Below are 18,302 nucleotides of genomic sequence, written 5' to 3' on the forward strand. Positions count from 1 at the left end.
TGTTTAATTCTTTTTACTGTAGCTAGCCTAATCGTTAATCTTCAGAGGCCAAGATGAAAGTTTAGGTAGATGATTGATGACTTCACTTTACTAGTGGTCTATTTAAGCATATTGATCATATGATAAATATGATCTATATTTAACATATTTATCATTAGTACAATTACAATTAATATATAAAGCTAGCTTGATGGCTAAAATTTTAACTCATTTTAAGTTAACTTTTATAACGAATGACTTAAAATCAAATAACTTCTCTAAAAATCTTAGATTAAAATATATTCTCTTATTTAGCCTGAACATTTTCCTACAAAACATGTTCATTCTCCTGACTTTACCTTATCTGTTCTTGGCACTAACTATTTCAGTCACTTAAAAAACCTTGGAGTATTCCCTCTTTCTTATCCCCATATTCCAGTCTAAACTTCAGACTTTCTATCTTGCAATCTCCTTTCCTTAAAATTCTTCCTATACCTTGCAACCACTTATCAAAAACATTTAAAGAACTCCATGAACCTCTTCCTAAAGGAAGCAAAAGTGTTATGCAAAAGTGTTCTTTGATACTCCCATAGCACTATGCTCTTCCTTTGTCAGTTAGCCTATTCAATGTACAGTATTATTTATCTTGTACAAGTCTTATCTTATCTCCCCCACCATAAAAAACCTAATGTAAAGCTCTTCTATTATATAAACTTAACATAGTGTTTTACATACTGAGGGTGCTTCAAAATTAAAGATCAACTAGATGGTTGGATGGACGGATGGATAGAAAAGCATGAGTATCCTAACAACACATTTTCCACAGGTAAATCATGCATACCTTAAATTAAATACAGAATACAAAGTACCTCTGTACTGTGCTGTTCAATATGGTAGTTACTAGCACATGTAGCTATTTAAATAAAAATTAAGTAAAATTAAGTAAAATTAAGAACTCATTTTCCCAGTTGCACTGACTACATTTCAGATGTTTAACAGCCACCTTTGGCTACCATATTGGACCTTGCAGATATAGACTATTTCTATCATCACAAAAAGTTCTGTTGCATAGCATTGCTCTAGAAAGTTTTGATGGAGAAATGAATGTGAGAAGCACGTGTCTCCGGAATTCTAGGAAAGTCATAATCATAAAGTAACAAGGCATAGGATTCCCACTTCCCCATATTAAAAAGTATAAATTACAGCCATTTACAATGTAAACAATTATTCCCTGAAAAACATTTACATCAGTATCATTCTAATCACATTTTCATTTAATCTATAAGTTTTTGCAACACTAATATAAAACTCAAAATATAATAGACCTAGATAGTAAGTTGCCATAATTTCTACACAAATATGCATTAAATGCTTTAACAGATCAGACTTCATTGGAATTAAGAATGCAGCAGTGTGGGCTGGCTTTTCAAAAATTTAAAAGCTTCTTCTAGTCTAAAGCCTAGAAACACCTTTCCAGCATATCCTACCTCCAAAAGTATTGTGGACTTTTTGTTTTTTAATCCAAGAAAGAGCCATAAGATCATATTGAAAACACAAATGTATATGCCTTGCTTCCCCTTTTCCAAAATCTAAAATTGTGCAAAGACCATTAACCTTTTCTTAGTTTGTAGCCATTACAGCAAATTGGAGGATCCTGTCGTATAACAATGGACCTCTGCCATGCGTTGTCTGCTTTTTGAATTTAGATTTTTGGTTTCTTGAAATCCAACTCAAAGTGTTTGACCTACCACAGGAAAATCCTTTTGTGAGTAAGAAGGATTCCACAGATCACATGCCAGAGAGATCTTGCCTCAGATGCTCTCAACTTCGTAGTCTTGTGAAGAAGCTAACAAGCTTGAGTGAGACAACAATTTGCTATCCTACTTACAGAATTGGAAATCCCTTTCTAAGATAATACGAATTGATATCAAGAAGCATTAGAGTTAAGAACAGTTTCATAACTGAAGAAAATTGAAATTAATATGTAGGTAATTATTAATTCTTAGTAACATAATATGTGATTAATATTCAGGGATTGACCATCTTCCTCAGCTTCAGGAAACAAATACTATTAGTCAAAGGGACTAGGATCATACCTAGTGCACATATATAGTACTGTGAATCTATGCATTCTATTGTTTCATAATCCTACTGCAGATTCCCAATTCTATGTGTTAGGTTTAGAGTCCTGAATGATTTGCTGCTAACAGCACTTTATCCATCAGGGAACACAGAGTTATTGCATCCCTGAAATTAAAGGGACCTTGGAGGTCCTGCTGTGGAACCTCCCACCTAGTGTACTATAAGGTTATTGAAGCCCAGTCTTTTAGTGCATCTATTTTAAGTTTCAACCGATTACATTGTACTGGAGGAAAAGATCTTTTTCTTCTCCTCCATCTTTTCATCCTCTACTCCACAGCTGATTGCAGAGCACTATGAGGACTGTAGGAAAGTGGGTTTTAATTCAGATATTTCAAGGTGAGTTTTATATATGTTAAACATCATATAAATCACACTTCTTTTGGGTCTTTTCAGGAGTACAGATTTTATCTGAACTCCCATTTTTAGTGTTTGAATCTTTCTTTTCCTTAAAAGATTTGTGTCAAGCTTAAAATATTAACAGTGAAAATGGATGAGGGGAAAGAAAAGCTTATCTTCCAGTATACTGATTAATATCGTGTGGGGAGAGATGTAATACAACAACAAAAATCCCCAAAATTACAGTGTTTCTATTGACTTGGGTGACAAACATGTCATCAATGTATTGTAAATTTCTAAAGAATCAATTATGAGAAAAAAAATACACTATAGCCCGACTGATGGTAACCTATGAAGACTTAAAGGCTGCTTTGGATCATGCAGCGATATCATTAGGACCATTAGATATCCATGTACTGATAAATTACAGAAAAACCTATTTTCGGAACAAATACCTCTTTTGTGGTGGTAGAGGGACAGGCCCTAGGGAGAGGGACTGTTCTTCCTCATTTTTGCATTTCCAATGCCTGGTACATAGAAGATACTCAATAAATATATACTAAACTAGCAAACAAGAGATTTTTCTAATAAATAAATATATGGAATTTCTTGTACTGATAGGATGATGATTTGATTAAATAAGCTAGTGGTCTATCCCCCCAATCTTCATTTAAGTGATTAAAAGTTTTTAAGATTCTGTTTAATCAAATGAAATTTGAAATAATGTTCAGAGTGTCATGGGAGGTTTTAATTTTTTCAAAAATCATTTAAGTTTATAGACTTAGTGATTAATGTGTCCTCCAGTGCAGCCCCTCAACCTTCTCACAGTACTAAATAGTACTGTGATAAAGTAGTACAAAATATTTTATATTTTAAAATAATGTATTTAAGTTCTTTGTCACAAATTCCCATTCTCAGTTTTTCTCTTCCATGTGGCAGAAGAAGAAAGTGAAATATGTGCCACCCCCCACCCACCCCCACCCCCAGCATTCCTGAAAGAAGAAATATCTTAAAAGTGCTAGCCAATGAAAAATTTCTCCAGTAATTTAATCTTAAGGACGAAAAAATTTTTAAACACCCTTCTTTTACTTGTTATGTCATTATTTTCATTGTTCCCTTCCATTATCTCTTTTATCCCTCTATCTCTATCCACCATCCCCTTCAGGTACTCAAATCCACTCTCAATGGTACCTAAGACCTCCCAGATCCATCAAATCTCCCCACACCTTCCCTGTTCTTTCCAGTCCTTCAAGTCTCCCATTCATGGAAGTCATGCTCAGTTCATTACAGTTTTGCCAAATTCCTCACTGTGCTTTTGAGTTTCTATAATTAACTTCCTACTCTCTACCCACTTTTTAGGTTCCCCAACTTCAGCTTCCCCAGTTAGTTTTCATCCATCTTTGCCCTGCTTAGATTCTATGAATACTTTTCATTCTCCTAGTCCATCCTGATACTCAAAAACATTCCTTGCCTCTCCTTAGTACCCCAACTCTTTTCAAGTTTCCTCCACAGCCTCTTCCATACCCTCTGCTACTCCTCGTTTCCCTAGTGCCTCACAGTTCTTCCCAAATTGTTCAAGGCCCTTACAGGTAGTTGGAACATGATTCATCACATTATTACTACATTTACAAACATCTTGAGGGTACAAACTGTCATGAGTAAGACCGTTTGTAGTTTAATCATTGGCAAGCTGATTCAATCCTATTCTTTATTGTCCCTTAACATGCACACATGTTTCAAAGACCTAATATTTGTACCAAGTTTGCTCTCAATAGGACTTGAGATAATAGAGCAGAATTATAAAAAAAATTAGGAGGCAGTCCCCATTTTCTTAGTGATAGTTTACCATTAATATAGCAAAGCTAAATTAAACTAAGATAAAAAATTCTTTAAACAAGACATTCAGTTCAAAACAATGTTCTGAAGGAGAAAGAATAGATGAGTAAGGGAATGTGCTATTCAAATGTACATGACACATAATAACTATTAATGAGATTTTTTTTCCAAATTAAAGTTAAAAAAACAAAACTGATGGCTCCATGACTTTGTTGACTGCCTTCTCCATAGTTGCCATATTTTAACTACAAGTCCCTTAAGCACTTACATTTAACTTTATCCTTACTCTTATGATTATTCAGATATTCCCCATGTGATGTTAATCTGTGAAAGTTTCTTAGAGGAAATGAGTTGTGTAAAATGCCCCAGAGCAGATGAGGACCTTGGATGACCAGAGATGTGGAAAATGCTGTGGTTAGAGTGGGTGTTAGCTTGACTGAAGAGGGGAGGTCATGGATTAGAAATTAATGAGAAAGACGTATGTTGGAAGCAACTAATTAAGGACCTTTGAATGCTAGGCCTCAGAGTTTAGATTCTGTAGATTTTAATATATAACACATGTAGTTTTTTGGTTTTCAGTTTTTGTTGTTTTGTTTTGATTGTTGTATATAATGTTTTACGAAATAATTAATATTTATTTTCCAACATCAAAAAAAGTAAAAGTAGTCCATAAAAAAAGTGCTAGTTGGGTAAATAATATATTTGGAAATGTTCTGTTTTAAAAAACTTTTCTTCTGAATAAAAAAAAAGGTGGAGAAGCTGTCCTTATGTCAAATCTGACTCACTTTAACAGTTCCTCTTGAAAATTAGCAGCTGTAATTAGTGGAAAATTTTGAAGGTGCAATGTTGTGGTTGTCAGCTATAACAGGTTTTAATTATCTTTTTAATTTTAAAGTTATCAACTTTCAGAAGTTGAATTTTTATCATTTTCAATACGAAATCATGATGGCATACTTTAGGTGGAAGTACTGTTTCAAAAAAATGACTTGATTTTGTGAGATGTGTTTGCTTCAATATTTTCAACACAGTACTGTATTATAGGGATTCAAGATGTATTACAATTATCCAATGAAAATAAACCCCCATTTTCTCTAACTTATATTTGTTCTTAAAAAAAGCAAATATCAATTAAAATCATACAATGAGTCAGTATATATTTTATATTTCATCAAAGGGATGAACGGGTCAATTTGAAAACTTGACCAATTTGAAAACTAATCTTAATAATATCTAAAGATAAATGTCATTAGAATATATCCTTTTTGAAAATGTTATCAAGAAACAGAAACTTTTGAGGGGAATTTTATTACCAAAAACCTTTGAAGGTGGAAAATAATTATTAAAATACTCTTTTAAAACAAGGTTTCCATTCTAAATTATTGGTTTGGTGGAAAAGTTCGTTCGGGTTTTTTGTAACATCTTGGGAAAAACACGAAGGAGCTATTTGGCCAACCCAATATATGAAAAATTATTTGTTGCCAAGCTAGAAACAACCATAAAATCACTACCTACTGAAAACAAGGCATACAGTCTTTAAACCTTGTAAACATAATTTTAAATGAAATAAAATTATATGAAATATGTAGTTGATGACAATAAGATATTTGGAATTGTGTTGTAAAAACTTTTAAAGCTGTAGCATTGCACATAACTGAGATCCATTATGCAAATGACTACAGATTTATGATGAAAGCTTATTTTAATCATAAAATGCTAGAACAAGAAAGGATCTGAGAGATGAACTCCAACCCTACTCACCATAATGAAGAAAGGGAGGCGCAGAATGATTAAATGACTTGTCCGAAGTCATAACTACTTAAAGGCAAAGTTAACACTAGAATTCAGGCCCAATTTTTTTCTCTCACTGGATTAGACTTATTTATTTGCCTTTGTGAGTGCAGGATATACAAACACGTTTGTTTATTTTCTTTAGTTTAATAGTAACAACAATGATTGCAAACACATACAACACTTGTGGGTTCCAGGAACTATTCTAAGTGCTTTACATATGTTAATTCATTTAGTCTTCACAGTAACACTATGAGGTAGATGCTATTATTATATCTATTTTTTAATGAGACAGAGAATTTTTTAAAACTTGCATAAAGTTACACAGCTAATAAGTGATGGATCATGGATTCAAAACCAGGCGATCCATCTCCATAGCTCATGCTACAAAATCTTAAATAAAATGTCTTTTTTTTTTTTTTTTTTTATTTCGTTGTGCCAAGGCAATCTATATTTGGATATAATAGCATTCCATGACTTTGATTTTTTTTTTTTAACATCTTTATTGAAGTATAATTGCCTTACAATAGTGTGTTTTCTTCTGCTTTATAACAAAGTGAATCAGTTATACATATACGATATGTTCCCATTTCTCTTCCCTCTTGCATCTCCCTCCCTCCCACCCTCCCCATCCCACCCCTCTAGGTGGTCACAAAGCACAGAGCTGATCTCCCTGTGCTATGCGGCTGCTTCCCACTAGCTATCTATTTTACATTTGGTAGTGTATATATGTCCATGACACTCTCTTACCCTCATGACTTTGATTTTTAAGTAGGAAAATGAATGCTTGTCTCAATTTCTATGCCAAATATATTTAATAATAGTTTTAAATGAATGGTCTTGCTACAATGTATGTGAATCCCTGAATGAATGATTTGTCTGAAGTCATCAATATTGGTCATTAAGACAGTAGCAAGAATGGATCTATGTGTAGGCTTTTGGTTCATTCTGCTTATAGATAAATTTTCATTTATTTTTAAAACAAGAAGATCAAACCAAAAGTATATTTTAACAATGCTTCTACAATATGGCTTCTTTTTGTGAGCATGGTGGAATTAGCTATCAATGAATTATTTTTTCGTACACTTGATAATGACTAAGAAAAATTGATTTTATACTTTTTCATGAACATGGCACACAACAAAGAAATAAAAGTCCTATTTTTTTTCTAGCTTGTTTTAGTCTGTAGACTCAATTGCTACTTCGAAAGTAATATTGGGTAAAATCATGCCCTTTTAAAGAGGGCATATTTTGACATTGGCATGTTAATTTATTGACATATGGGAAGGAAATAAGTATAAGTAAGTGAAACAATTAAAGCAACGTTATATAGTGGATATGGAAAATGTAAGAAACCAATACCTTATGCACAAAAAATGCCTACGTTTGTTTACTGTTTTATGTATAATGTAATAAATTCCAAAACTTATTATATATATATTTAAATGAAATTAGAATGCTAGATCTTCCTCCATACATTGCCTCTATTTGTCCAGTTTTTTCCAAATAAAAGTTAAACACAATAAAATTAAAAATAGGAATAGCTGACTCCTAAGAAATAAGAATTTTAGAGAAAAAACAGACTAGGAGCAAGACTGGATATTGCACAGAGAAACTGAAGGATTCCATTTCCATTTCAGGGGTTAATGGCTTTTACTAGTGGTTTAAATCACTTTGTCTAAGTTTTTAAACTCTAAATCACTTTGTCTAAGTTTTTAAACTCTCAGAGTCTTTTATTTATTAAATTATATTTCTTTATTAAGATGTGTATATATATATATATATATATACACACACATAAAAATTAAAAATGAGCAGCGTTTATTAAGACTGTATTCAGCACTGTGGAGAACTTGGAGGTCAAGGGTTAAGTTTGCACAGAAATAGAAATATGAGGAAACATAACAGCCAATAGGGGCTTACATTGCATGATTCTATTATAACTATAAATTAAATTAAAAATTCAGTCATTTAGTTGCACTAGGCACATTTCAAGTGTTCAAGGCAAATAGGTAAATGTGGCTAAGGGCTACAGTACTGGACAGTGCAGGTTATCAAACATTTCTACCAGGAAAACAGTTCTATTGGACAGTGGTAATCTAGAGCAAGAGGAAAATAATCTTGAGCTATGCATGCATCCAAGGAAAGTGAAGTGATGGCTGGGGTATCCGATTCATAGGCAGGGGACAAAAAAAGGATAAAATGAGACGATGCAGTAAAATTTGTTATTGAATCATTTAGTGATGAATGCTATTTTATGACATTAAATCTTGAAACTATTAGGTAGTGAATATTTTTAAGAGATTGGTAACTTGTTAAATCAAAGAGAAACAATCAAATTTCCTCTCATTTTAAATTAGAAATCAAACTGCTTGAGATCCTCCAAGAGAAAAAAATGTGCAGTTTTATAGTTATAAACAAATAATATCTTACAATTATTTTCATAAAACATTATATGATCCCCATAAAACCTATGAGAAATACTATATAAATAAATGTACTGTATCTGAGACACTAAAATGAAGAAGAGGTAATATACCAATACAACTACCCACTTGATAGTTTTTAGTATAGTGTTTACGGTCAATGGAAGTGTGGGATACTCACCATGTTCTCCTGATTTACCACCATCATAATCCTTATAGGGATAATATGAAGAATATAATGCATGATAGAAATCATTAATTCTTCAAGAACTTCAGACAGGAAACTGAAGGGTATAGTGCAAATATCCTAATAGACAACTATATAGGTTTATCTTGCATTATAATATCAGAAATGCATGCATACTATAAATAAGTACCTATAATATATTGAATACATATGGCCAGGGTGACTATACTGAAATGCACAGCTCCAGGTGCTTATGGTCTAAATATGACTATAGAGTGGAAAAGAGACTTCTTTTTTTTTTTTTTCAGGGTATAATCACCTTTGCTTCTAAATTTTTATTCTTGTGCCATCTATAATATCAAGTCCTGATGCAAAGCAATTTTTATCGTGAATAGCACTGGCCTTCATTTTCCAGGGTTGTTAGTTTATAGGAAGAATTAATACAGCATTTGATCACAATTTCATAGAGTGAGTGCCAGTTATAGCACTCACTGGTTGTGATATAGTTCTGGTTGTGATAGCTCATTCTATCATCTCCATTAAGGTGTTGAATACCTTTGCAAAGGAAAAAATATTTTTCAGTATTTCAAATATTCTTGGAATAAGAAGAAAATATGAGGACACTATTATACATTTATTATCTATACAGAAATTGTGATTTATCTAAAATAAGACACCTATTTCATACTCTATTTCAAGTTGAAATCATCACAATGTAAGTTATAATTCTGAAAACCAAGAATATTTTGGGGAGGGGTAAAGCAACACAAATAATTTGAGCCTCTGGTACCTAATAGGAAGAATGATGTCTTTATTTTCTTTCTTTGGCAAACTTTTTCAAAACCAATGTGAAATCTATTTTTCAGAAGATAATTTTTTTTGCAAACCTTCATAAATAAAGTTAGTTATGTTCTTCATAAGAAGGGAAAGAGCTAAATTAAAAAAGTAACGACTGCAAATGCCTAAATAAAAATATCTATTTGGTCTCCTTATGCATTAGTGTGGGACACAGTGAAAGTACTGCATATCGAGACTGCCTTAATATGAGAGCAATTCTGACCGCTCCACTTCGATTTCAACTATTGTCTAGTGTAATGGCATCTCAATTGCCAATTTTCATTGAACACACATACACACAAGGACATATACCCACAGTGGAACATGAAGATGATTATTTTAAACATAAAAATGAAATATCTCATGAATATTCCACAATTAGGATTTGGCTGGCATTTGCTAGTCCAAAGAACAAAACCGTATCCAACTCTGTGGAAATGGAACTTGTACATTCTTGATTTCCCATTTGACAGTTACTTAAAGTCACTTTGAGGTTAATGTACTGCTTGAGTTATAAAAAGGTAGCATAAAATTTTTCTTCCAACATGCTAGCCTATTACTGTGTAGAAGGAAGACTCTTTACTTACGGTGGGAAAGCATGGAGTATAGTGAATGAAATCTAATGATGAAAAGAATCACTTTTAATTCTCTTATGAACCTAAGTGAGATTTGTGGTACTCCAAAGTAGGAAGTATGATAAAAAACAATTTTAAATAACAGGAATCTACACATTGAAAAGGTATAGGATTTGTTAATTAATTTAAATATTTTATGTACTTCTAGTTGGGAAAACTGCTTGCCTAAGAACAATTTAATTTGTAATGAAAATACCTGCAGGAGAAGATTGTGCTTAAAATATACTCTTAGAAAAAAATGTAGGTTTTTTCAAATAAAACAGAATGCACGGTATAATGAATACTCCAAGTTGTTGTATATTCTTCCTATTGTGTCTTAGAATCTTTGGCAGTCCTTGTAGTAATATGATCTTGAAAAAAAAAAGAGTTCAAAACAAAAAAATCAGAAACCCAAAGACCCAATAAACATTTCTTAACTTATGTTATAACTTAACACTTATGTGTCTGGCACAGTGCCCATACACTGCTAAAGTAAATATAAAGGCCTACTAATAAATTTTGTTATATATTTGAAATGATTCACTTGCAATCAGAATAGAGGATGACACTATAAAATATTATGGCTCTATACAATTGTTTCAATTTAAAGAATATTTTTATGGAAGATGAATTTTATACCTAAATTTCTATTTTTGAAGAGCTAAACCTTCAGGTATTATGTAGGATTTTACATATAAAAGCATCCAATTTATAACTGACCATTTTGTACACTTTCAAATATACTAATAATATTGAAACAGGACCCAACAGACCTTCTCTAAAATTAGGATTCCTCAAATTTAGCAAGGTGTTTTTGAATGCCCAAATTGAAGTTTGAATGATTAGTATTATATTTATATTTGGAATTAAAAATGAGGTAAGACAAAGTTGAAATATTAACTCACTACAGGTTTGAGGGATATTGCTAAATCAACAAGACATTTCTTTATGTGTTAACTTAGAAGAGAAAGTAAAAATAGTAGAAATACTAACATTTATAATTTGTCTTTGTGTGAGCTATTTGTAAATGCATTTGAATTGTATTTGTTATAGAAACAATTCCTTCATGAAAATGGGGCTGACCCCAGAATATGAATTTATTGTACAAATTAAGAACTGACAAGTAGTGTTTAATTCATAAATGCTAATTCAGTTTTTAAAGCCAGAATTCTGTGTAATTATTGTTCTGCCCCAAATTAAATGTATCAAAATGTGGCCTGTGTATGTCCCATTTATGGTTCAAATGTTTTTCTACCCATTGATTCATTTATGTTGTCACTTTTAACTTGTCATCCAGTTTGAGTTTTGAGGTGACAGAAAATGAAAATCACAGAAAGGATATTAAAATATGTGTAAAAGAATAAGAATTAAAAGGAGAAGGGATTTTTGCTGAAGCTTTAGGCTGAGGCACTTGCTATTAGGCAGTTGATTAACCAAGTAGCAAGATTGGTTTTTAAGAAGTTGCTGTGTCATTTTTGCTTGGTGGTCTATGATGTGTAGCCATTGATTGAGGATTTATGTCACCCCGAAGTCATCTTACCCAGAAAATCTTCTTTGTCTCCCTGGGTGAATGAATGCAGCTATTAAGGATGAAAGTCATCTCCTTGTTCCTTGGAACAATAGGTTGGTAGATACCATTCATTTTCTGATGATTAATATCTTACCTTGATTCATTTTTCAGACTATCAACTGGGATCTTGTTTTCAGCACCTTCCAAGATTCTGGTGGTATATCTCGTTTGCTTTTAACTGTTGAATTTATTGCATCATGATTTTAATAAATTAGCAGCTGACACAAATAAAAAATATACCAAGTCATCACTTTTTTTCTGGTTAGACCTACACTGTTTTATTAATTCCTGAGAATAGGAATTAATTAATTCCTGAGAATAGGAATTAATAAAAGTATTCACTTATCCTTACATATCTAAAAATCGAAATGGACTATTCAATCAATTCTCAGTGAAGTCAGAAATTTATCCCATTTATTTACCTGCTTAAAACATGATCTTAAAACCTGGTCATCTAGAGGATCTATAGAGTGTGAAATTACTGCCTATTTTATATAAACATTTAATATATGAATTAATGCCTATGATATTCATATAAACCATATAGTTGTTATAAAGATTAAATGAAATAACTGATTTGAAATTACTTAGAGGAATTAAAATGCTACACCAAATGGAGATCATACTTTTAACCTCAGTGAATCTAAGAACTATTTGTTATGATAATATGTTACTTATAGACCAAACATATTAAAGTAATTAGTAGATATTGAAATAATCATGATTAAATTCACCCCAAGGTGATAAAAGGATATATGATGATGAACGACCATTATATTTTTGCCAAATGGAATATGTCTCTTGCTTGATTAATCTGTAAAGCTATTTTTAAAATGCTCCCTAAATCATATCAAAAATCCAGAAAAATTAATATAGAAGAGCAACCTTCACAAACTGTCTTATAAGTGATATTCGAGCATTGATTATTAACAGATTTGAAGCCCTGTTAGAGAACACTGCACTACCTGTTGTGGAGTGTTAGAATGAAACAATAAAACATAAACATTTTAGAGAAGGAAGGAACATTGATGGAATCCACTTCTTGGAGAAGATTAGATCCAAATGTGAAAATTAGACCGGTACAAAAAGAAATATGATAAATGAGTCCTTTGTGGAATAAAATTTAATAAAAATATCAGTTTAATCGAATCAAAGTACCCTACTAAATCTTTCATTTTGACATTTCAAGTTTCAGAATACATAGGAAATAGTCATGTCAAACAGGGCAGCCAGTGCACTTACCCGACTCTACTTGTGGTCTATCCCTTTGAAAAGATTGAGTTTATCAGTTGCTCCAGTTTGTCTTTCTCCAGGTGCAATGTTCTAGATTCCTTCCTGTCAAACTGAAGAACTACATTATTGTTTTCCCAGTCTTGAAAGAAGCTTTGACTGTGCGTGAGAACAAGAATGTAGAAGTAACTATATAATACATTATGGTTGTTTAATTGTGTATTTTTGACTTCACGAGACATTATAGTAATTAGAATGATGAGAGCCAAGTGGATTTAGGATCATGGGCAACATACAGGTATTTCTTATTTTCATATAATACCTAAATTTGTACTATTTTTAACAATTTGTTACTGTAGCATGTAAGCCACTCATTCATGCAGAATTACCTTAAGTATATTACAAGTTAAACACAACACTACAATGAAGGAAAATGTAACAGGTATGTCAGGGAAATTATGCATTGGAATTCTTCTGACAAACCATTTGAATATCACTTTTATGGTTTGAAATCTCTAGAACTGCATATAGTAGAGACTTAATTCCCCTACTTACTTACCTTTTTAGAACTAAATTGCTCAGAGACTATAAAACGAACTTGCATTTTTGCTTTTCATATCTTAAAATTTCAGAATTGCTTATTTTGTTTCTGCTTTTGTTTCCTCTGATTGTCATGATTCTGTCCTTCTAACTATGACTGTTCCCTACACAATCACTATATATTGCCTGTAAAAACATCACTTAAATAACACTGGCACTACTGAAACTTGTAGAAAATTTTAATTCTCTGCATCTTCTTTCATTGTACCTTTCTTATCAATTTCCAAACTAACCATAGACTATAGTAGCAGTGGGATGTGGGAGAATGGTAAAGAAATTTAAAGTTATCTTATAGTTTGTTCATGGGAGAGAGAAAATTAGAGCTAAGTAAGATATGTCCATAGGAATACTTTCCCTGCATATCTGAGTTAAATTCATCATGCTTCCATAAGACTAAGCAGTGACTCTTTATATCCTAATTTCTGTATTGGTCATTCAAATAATTAAACTCAGCATTTTAAAAGAAAATCTTTTAAATTTTAAACATAACAATACATTTTCAAGTGGTAACTGCAAGGGTTGGAATCAGAATCTGGAGATTGAGGTTATTTTATCATGCATGTTTACATCCTGATAGAGGCAGAGTTGACTTTGTTATACATTTGTTTAACACTGAACTAAAGATATTCTGGAATAATTTTGTTATCAATTATAAACTCTGTGAGGGCAGAGGTTTTTGCCTGTTTTGTTCACTGATTTATTCTCAGTGCCTACAACAAATTGCTTACACAAATTGCTTAATAAATATTTGTTGAATACGTGACTACCCTTTCATGAAACTAATTACTAACTAGACAGTAAATAGTCCTTCTAGGTCTGCAATATGTATATTTGCCTAAGTTTTAGAAATTGAATTGTCCTTTTTTGCAATTTTTTTTCCTGGTTTTCAAAACCTCTGAAAGAATTTCAAGTGATGAAACATATTTTAAAATATTTTATTTGATGTTATTATTAAAGGTAGAGTAGAACACATTTAGAATGGATTGGGAGAGGGGGACTGCTTAGAATTAGGTCACTTTCTTAATCCTTTCTCTTGTGTAGAGATATTGCAACATGCACACACTGTTTTAAAAAATGGTCTGTAGTATTCTTCTGCCAGTTGTAATAACGTGTAATACCTAAGGGTAAGATAAGAATAGAGTGGTAGTTTTAATTCTAATTGTAAGTGCCCCATTTTTATTTTTGCTTATGTTTGCATGGTATTTATAAAATCACACACATAGACACTCAGTTTTTTTTAGATGTTCTAGATTCACAATAGGACACACATATATGTATGCATATTAACTCATAGTAAGTAAAAATGAGGTATTTTTATTCTCACATTCATAGAGGAGTATAAGGCGAATAATTCACAAGAGAATGAGTCTTGAAAAGGTTACTATATTAGGTAATCCCAATGCTCACCATTGAGCAAATGATGCTAAAAATACCACAGGCAATAGTCTTTTTGTGTTGTTTACTAGGATAGAAAATGTCTTCAGCATCAGCATTACTCACTATTATACTTAAAATTTTTTTATAAATGACGCCAACCTCTCAACATAGAAAAGTGGTTGGACCCATAATATATAATTTTTAAATTCTGTGATAAGAATTTATAAAATGAGATGCTTCAAGTCTATTTAGCTCATTTCTTGGTTCTATTTGTGGCCCAAGCTATCTCAATTGTTGCAACAAATGTTTTTGTTCTGTTACTGATTGCAAATAGGAAGGTTTCTTTTTCCCCACTTTTGTGTCTTCAGGCCTGTCAATATGCATATTTTCTAAAATTATTTAATGTAATACATTGTCTGGCGTAATCAGATCATAATATCCATAGCAAGTTATTTATATCATTTCATGAGTCCTCCTGTTTTTAGAACTATGACTAAAATTTTTGTAAATTTTAATTGGTTATCAATTACCAATAAAAATTGAGAACTTCCTTAGTTAGATACCTATGTGCATTAATAGTTTTCCATAATGGATTTTTAAATGACCATCTGTCAGCTAATTCTTTAAAACTTCAGAATGAATTGAGAGCTGCATTAATCCCTACTTAATTATAAAAATATAATATCTGATAGGGTTTAGAGCAGTGTAACACAAATTTCACTTTGTGTTTATATAACATATTACCTACAAATAACATCCAGAAGCATATTAAAATGTTGCATGATACTAGATATTAAAAGATATTTAATATACCAAATTGAGACTGTATCCAACAAATCAAATTGAGAATAGGAATTGAGAATTAATAAAGAAAACTGAAGACAAATTTGCAATTTATAAAGAAATAAAAATTCCTTGTTGAATTTTTTCAGAAGAACTAGAGAACTGAAATAAAGTGGCAGATTTCAGTGAATGAAAAATAATAAGCAAGGAGGGGGAAAGCAGCCAGAGATATTGTTTGTTTTTTGACTCTCTGTTTTAACTTGATAAAGTCTTTTAAAATGCCTTTCTTATTTTTAAGCCCTAGTCAAGCTGTTTCATGTAGTTGGGTAATTCTTATGTCAGTCTGTAGATGTGAAAACCCATTTTCACATGGACTACTTTATGCAATCTATAAACAAACTCTCAGAGTTGGGATGTCTTTCACTCCAGTTCTCTCATTGAATGTTTGGATATTGTCTAACAAATCATAAATATGTAGATCTAAACTGGTGATACAGCTTCTGTATCAGTACCTCCAAATATATGGAATTCAATCTCTCCTGAAAACCATTTTTTTCCAGAATGCTTTAATAGGCAGTTGTTTAAGTTGATCTGAAAGTTGCCTCCCTGTAATTTTATACCTATTCTTGTTCCTCTCATCCAAAGAAAAACAATTTTAATCCTCTTTCACATGATTGTTCTTCCCATGTTTAGGCATTTGCCATATTAAACCCTCTCTTCTCTGAAAGAACTTTTCTTTTTAATCCAAACTTCCTAACCTAGATCGATATTTACATTTTGAGGCCCAGAGCTGAACACACAGAATATTGTATAAAACATTCGTGACACATAGAAGAATTGCATTTGAAAACCACATTGTAACAAAGAGTAAATGATTATATTTTTGTAATTAGTAACACATATCCCTTTACTTTTCCTTAACTATTGAATTAAATGTTTTAAATTATTTTTATTACTTTTAACTATCTTGTTATAATATTATCTTTTATATATCTTATCAATGGTGAACACCTTTATAAATATTCTGGGTCTCATAATTACTCAAGGTATCTTGCTTAATTTACCTTTCATCTTGATGTAAAAATGCATAATATTAGATTCAAAACAAATCTGTCATTAGTTTATTTAACAGTGTTTATCGTGCTAGTATTTTCATTTAATGATTTTGGCAATTTTTTATTTTATTGAAGTATAGTTGATTTACAATGTGTTAATTTCTGCTGTACAGCAAAGTGGTTTGGTTACATATATATATATGTTTGTCTTTCATATTATTTTCCATTACGATCTATTACAGGATACTGAATATAGTTCCCTGTGCTATACAGTAGGACCTTGTTGTTTATTTCATTTAGTGATTTTAATTTAAAACTGAGCATTTAGTTAACATACATTAATGCTTGGCTTTAATAATTGCTTCTTCTTCTTCCTCTTCCTCTTTCTCTTCTCTTTCTTTTCTTCTCTTCTTTTCTCTTTGGCAGTTCTCTGTGGACTGATACAAAAAACTAGTGCAATCCTGCCTGGTATGGACTTGTTGTCCGGGACGTATATATTTGCGGTCCTGTTAGCATGCGTCGTGTTTCAGTCTGGCGCCCAGGAGAAGAACTACACCATCCGGGAAGAAATGCCAGAAAACGTCCTGATAGGCGACTTGCTGAAAGACCTCAACTTGTCGCTAATTCCAGACAAGTCCTTAACAACTCCTATGCAGTTCAAGTTAGTGTACAAGACCGGAGATGTGCCACTGATTCGAATTGAAGAGGGTACTGGTGAGATCTTCACTACTGGAGCTCGCATTGATCGTGAGAAATTATGTGCTGGTGTCTTAGTGGACACCCGTTGCTTTTATGAGGTGGAGGTTGCCGTTCTGCCAGATGAAATATTTAGACTGGTTAAAATACGTTTTCTGATAGAAGACATAAATGATAATGCACCATTATTCCCTGCAACGGTTATCAACATATCAATTCCAGAGAACTCAGCTATAAACTCTCGATATGCTCTCCCAGCAGCCATTGATCCTGACATAGGAATAAACGGAGTTCAAAACTACCAACTAATTAAGGTGCGTTTTAAAAATGCTTCGTTAAAGATAGCTCATTTTTTAAAGGGAAGAAAAAAAAAGGATCTTAGTGTACTTCAAATTTTGAGTAAGCCATCACCACAATTTTACAAAGTTTAAGTAAAGCATAGCAGAGAAAATTTATCAATGCAATTTTTGCAATTGCATGGAGTTTATGAATCTTCATTTTATGTATATTCATTTTCAAGCAGTTGTTTGTTTCCACTAACAATCTATTATAGCAGTCAGACAAGGAGTTCAGCCTTGCTGCTTACAAATCAATAACCTACACAATATCTTACTTTTAATCTGTCTAGTCATGACTTTGCCTCAAACTTGGCCTAAACAAGCAAATCTAAACAACAAGAATGAATCCACAAACCTATCAGGTTTTCTAAGTGATTATTTTAGACAGAAAGCTTTATCTTGTCCTTTGAAAAGAAGCCAAATAAATTTATTTTAGGGGTGAATAGAACATTTTTATTACTAGCATTTCTACACGGATATAGTAGTAATAAATATTTTTCATGCTGAT

At 31.9% G+C, this 18,302-nt stretch overlaps 1 protein-coding gene across 3 annotated transcripts in view; it reads left to right on the top strand.

The window, feature by feature from the left end:
- The window catches only part of PCDH11X (protocadherin 11 X-linked), a 523,932-nt gene that overhangs the window by 18,889 nt on the left and 486,741 nt on the right, over positions 1-18,302 (top strand). For 2 of the 3 annotated variants that reach the window (XM_082377050.1, XM_082377051.1), the window contains exon 1: positions 12,023-17,770. In XM_082377050.1, coding sequence (XP_082233176.1) covers positions 17,102-17,770 — 669 coding nt within the window. In that variant the 5' untranslated portion in view covers positions 12,023-17,101. Of the gene's footprint in view, positions 1-12,022; positions 17,771-18,302 lie in introns of those variants that run through there. The other variant, XM_082377049.1, reaches the window with a different exon arrangement.

Source organism: Balaenoptera borealis, assembly GCF_965194805.1.
Source record: "Balaenoptera borealis genome assembly, chromosome: X".
Lineage (NCBI taxonomy): Eukaryota > Metazoa > Chordata > Mammalia > Artiodactyla > Balaenopteridae > Balaenoptera > Balaenoptera borealis.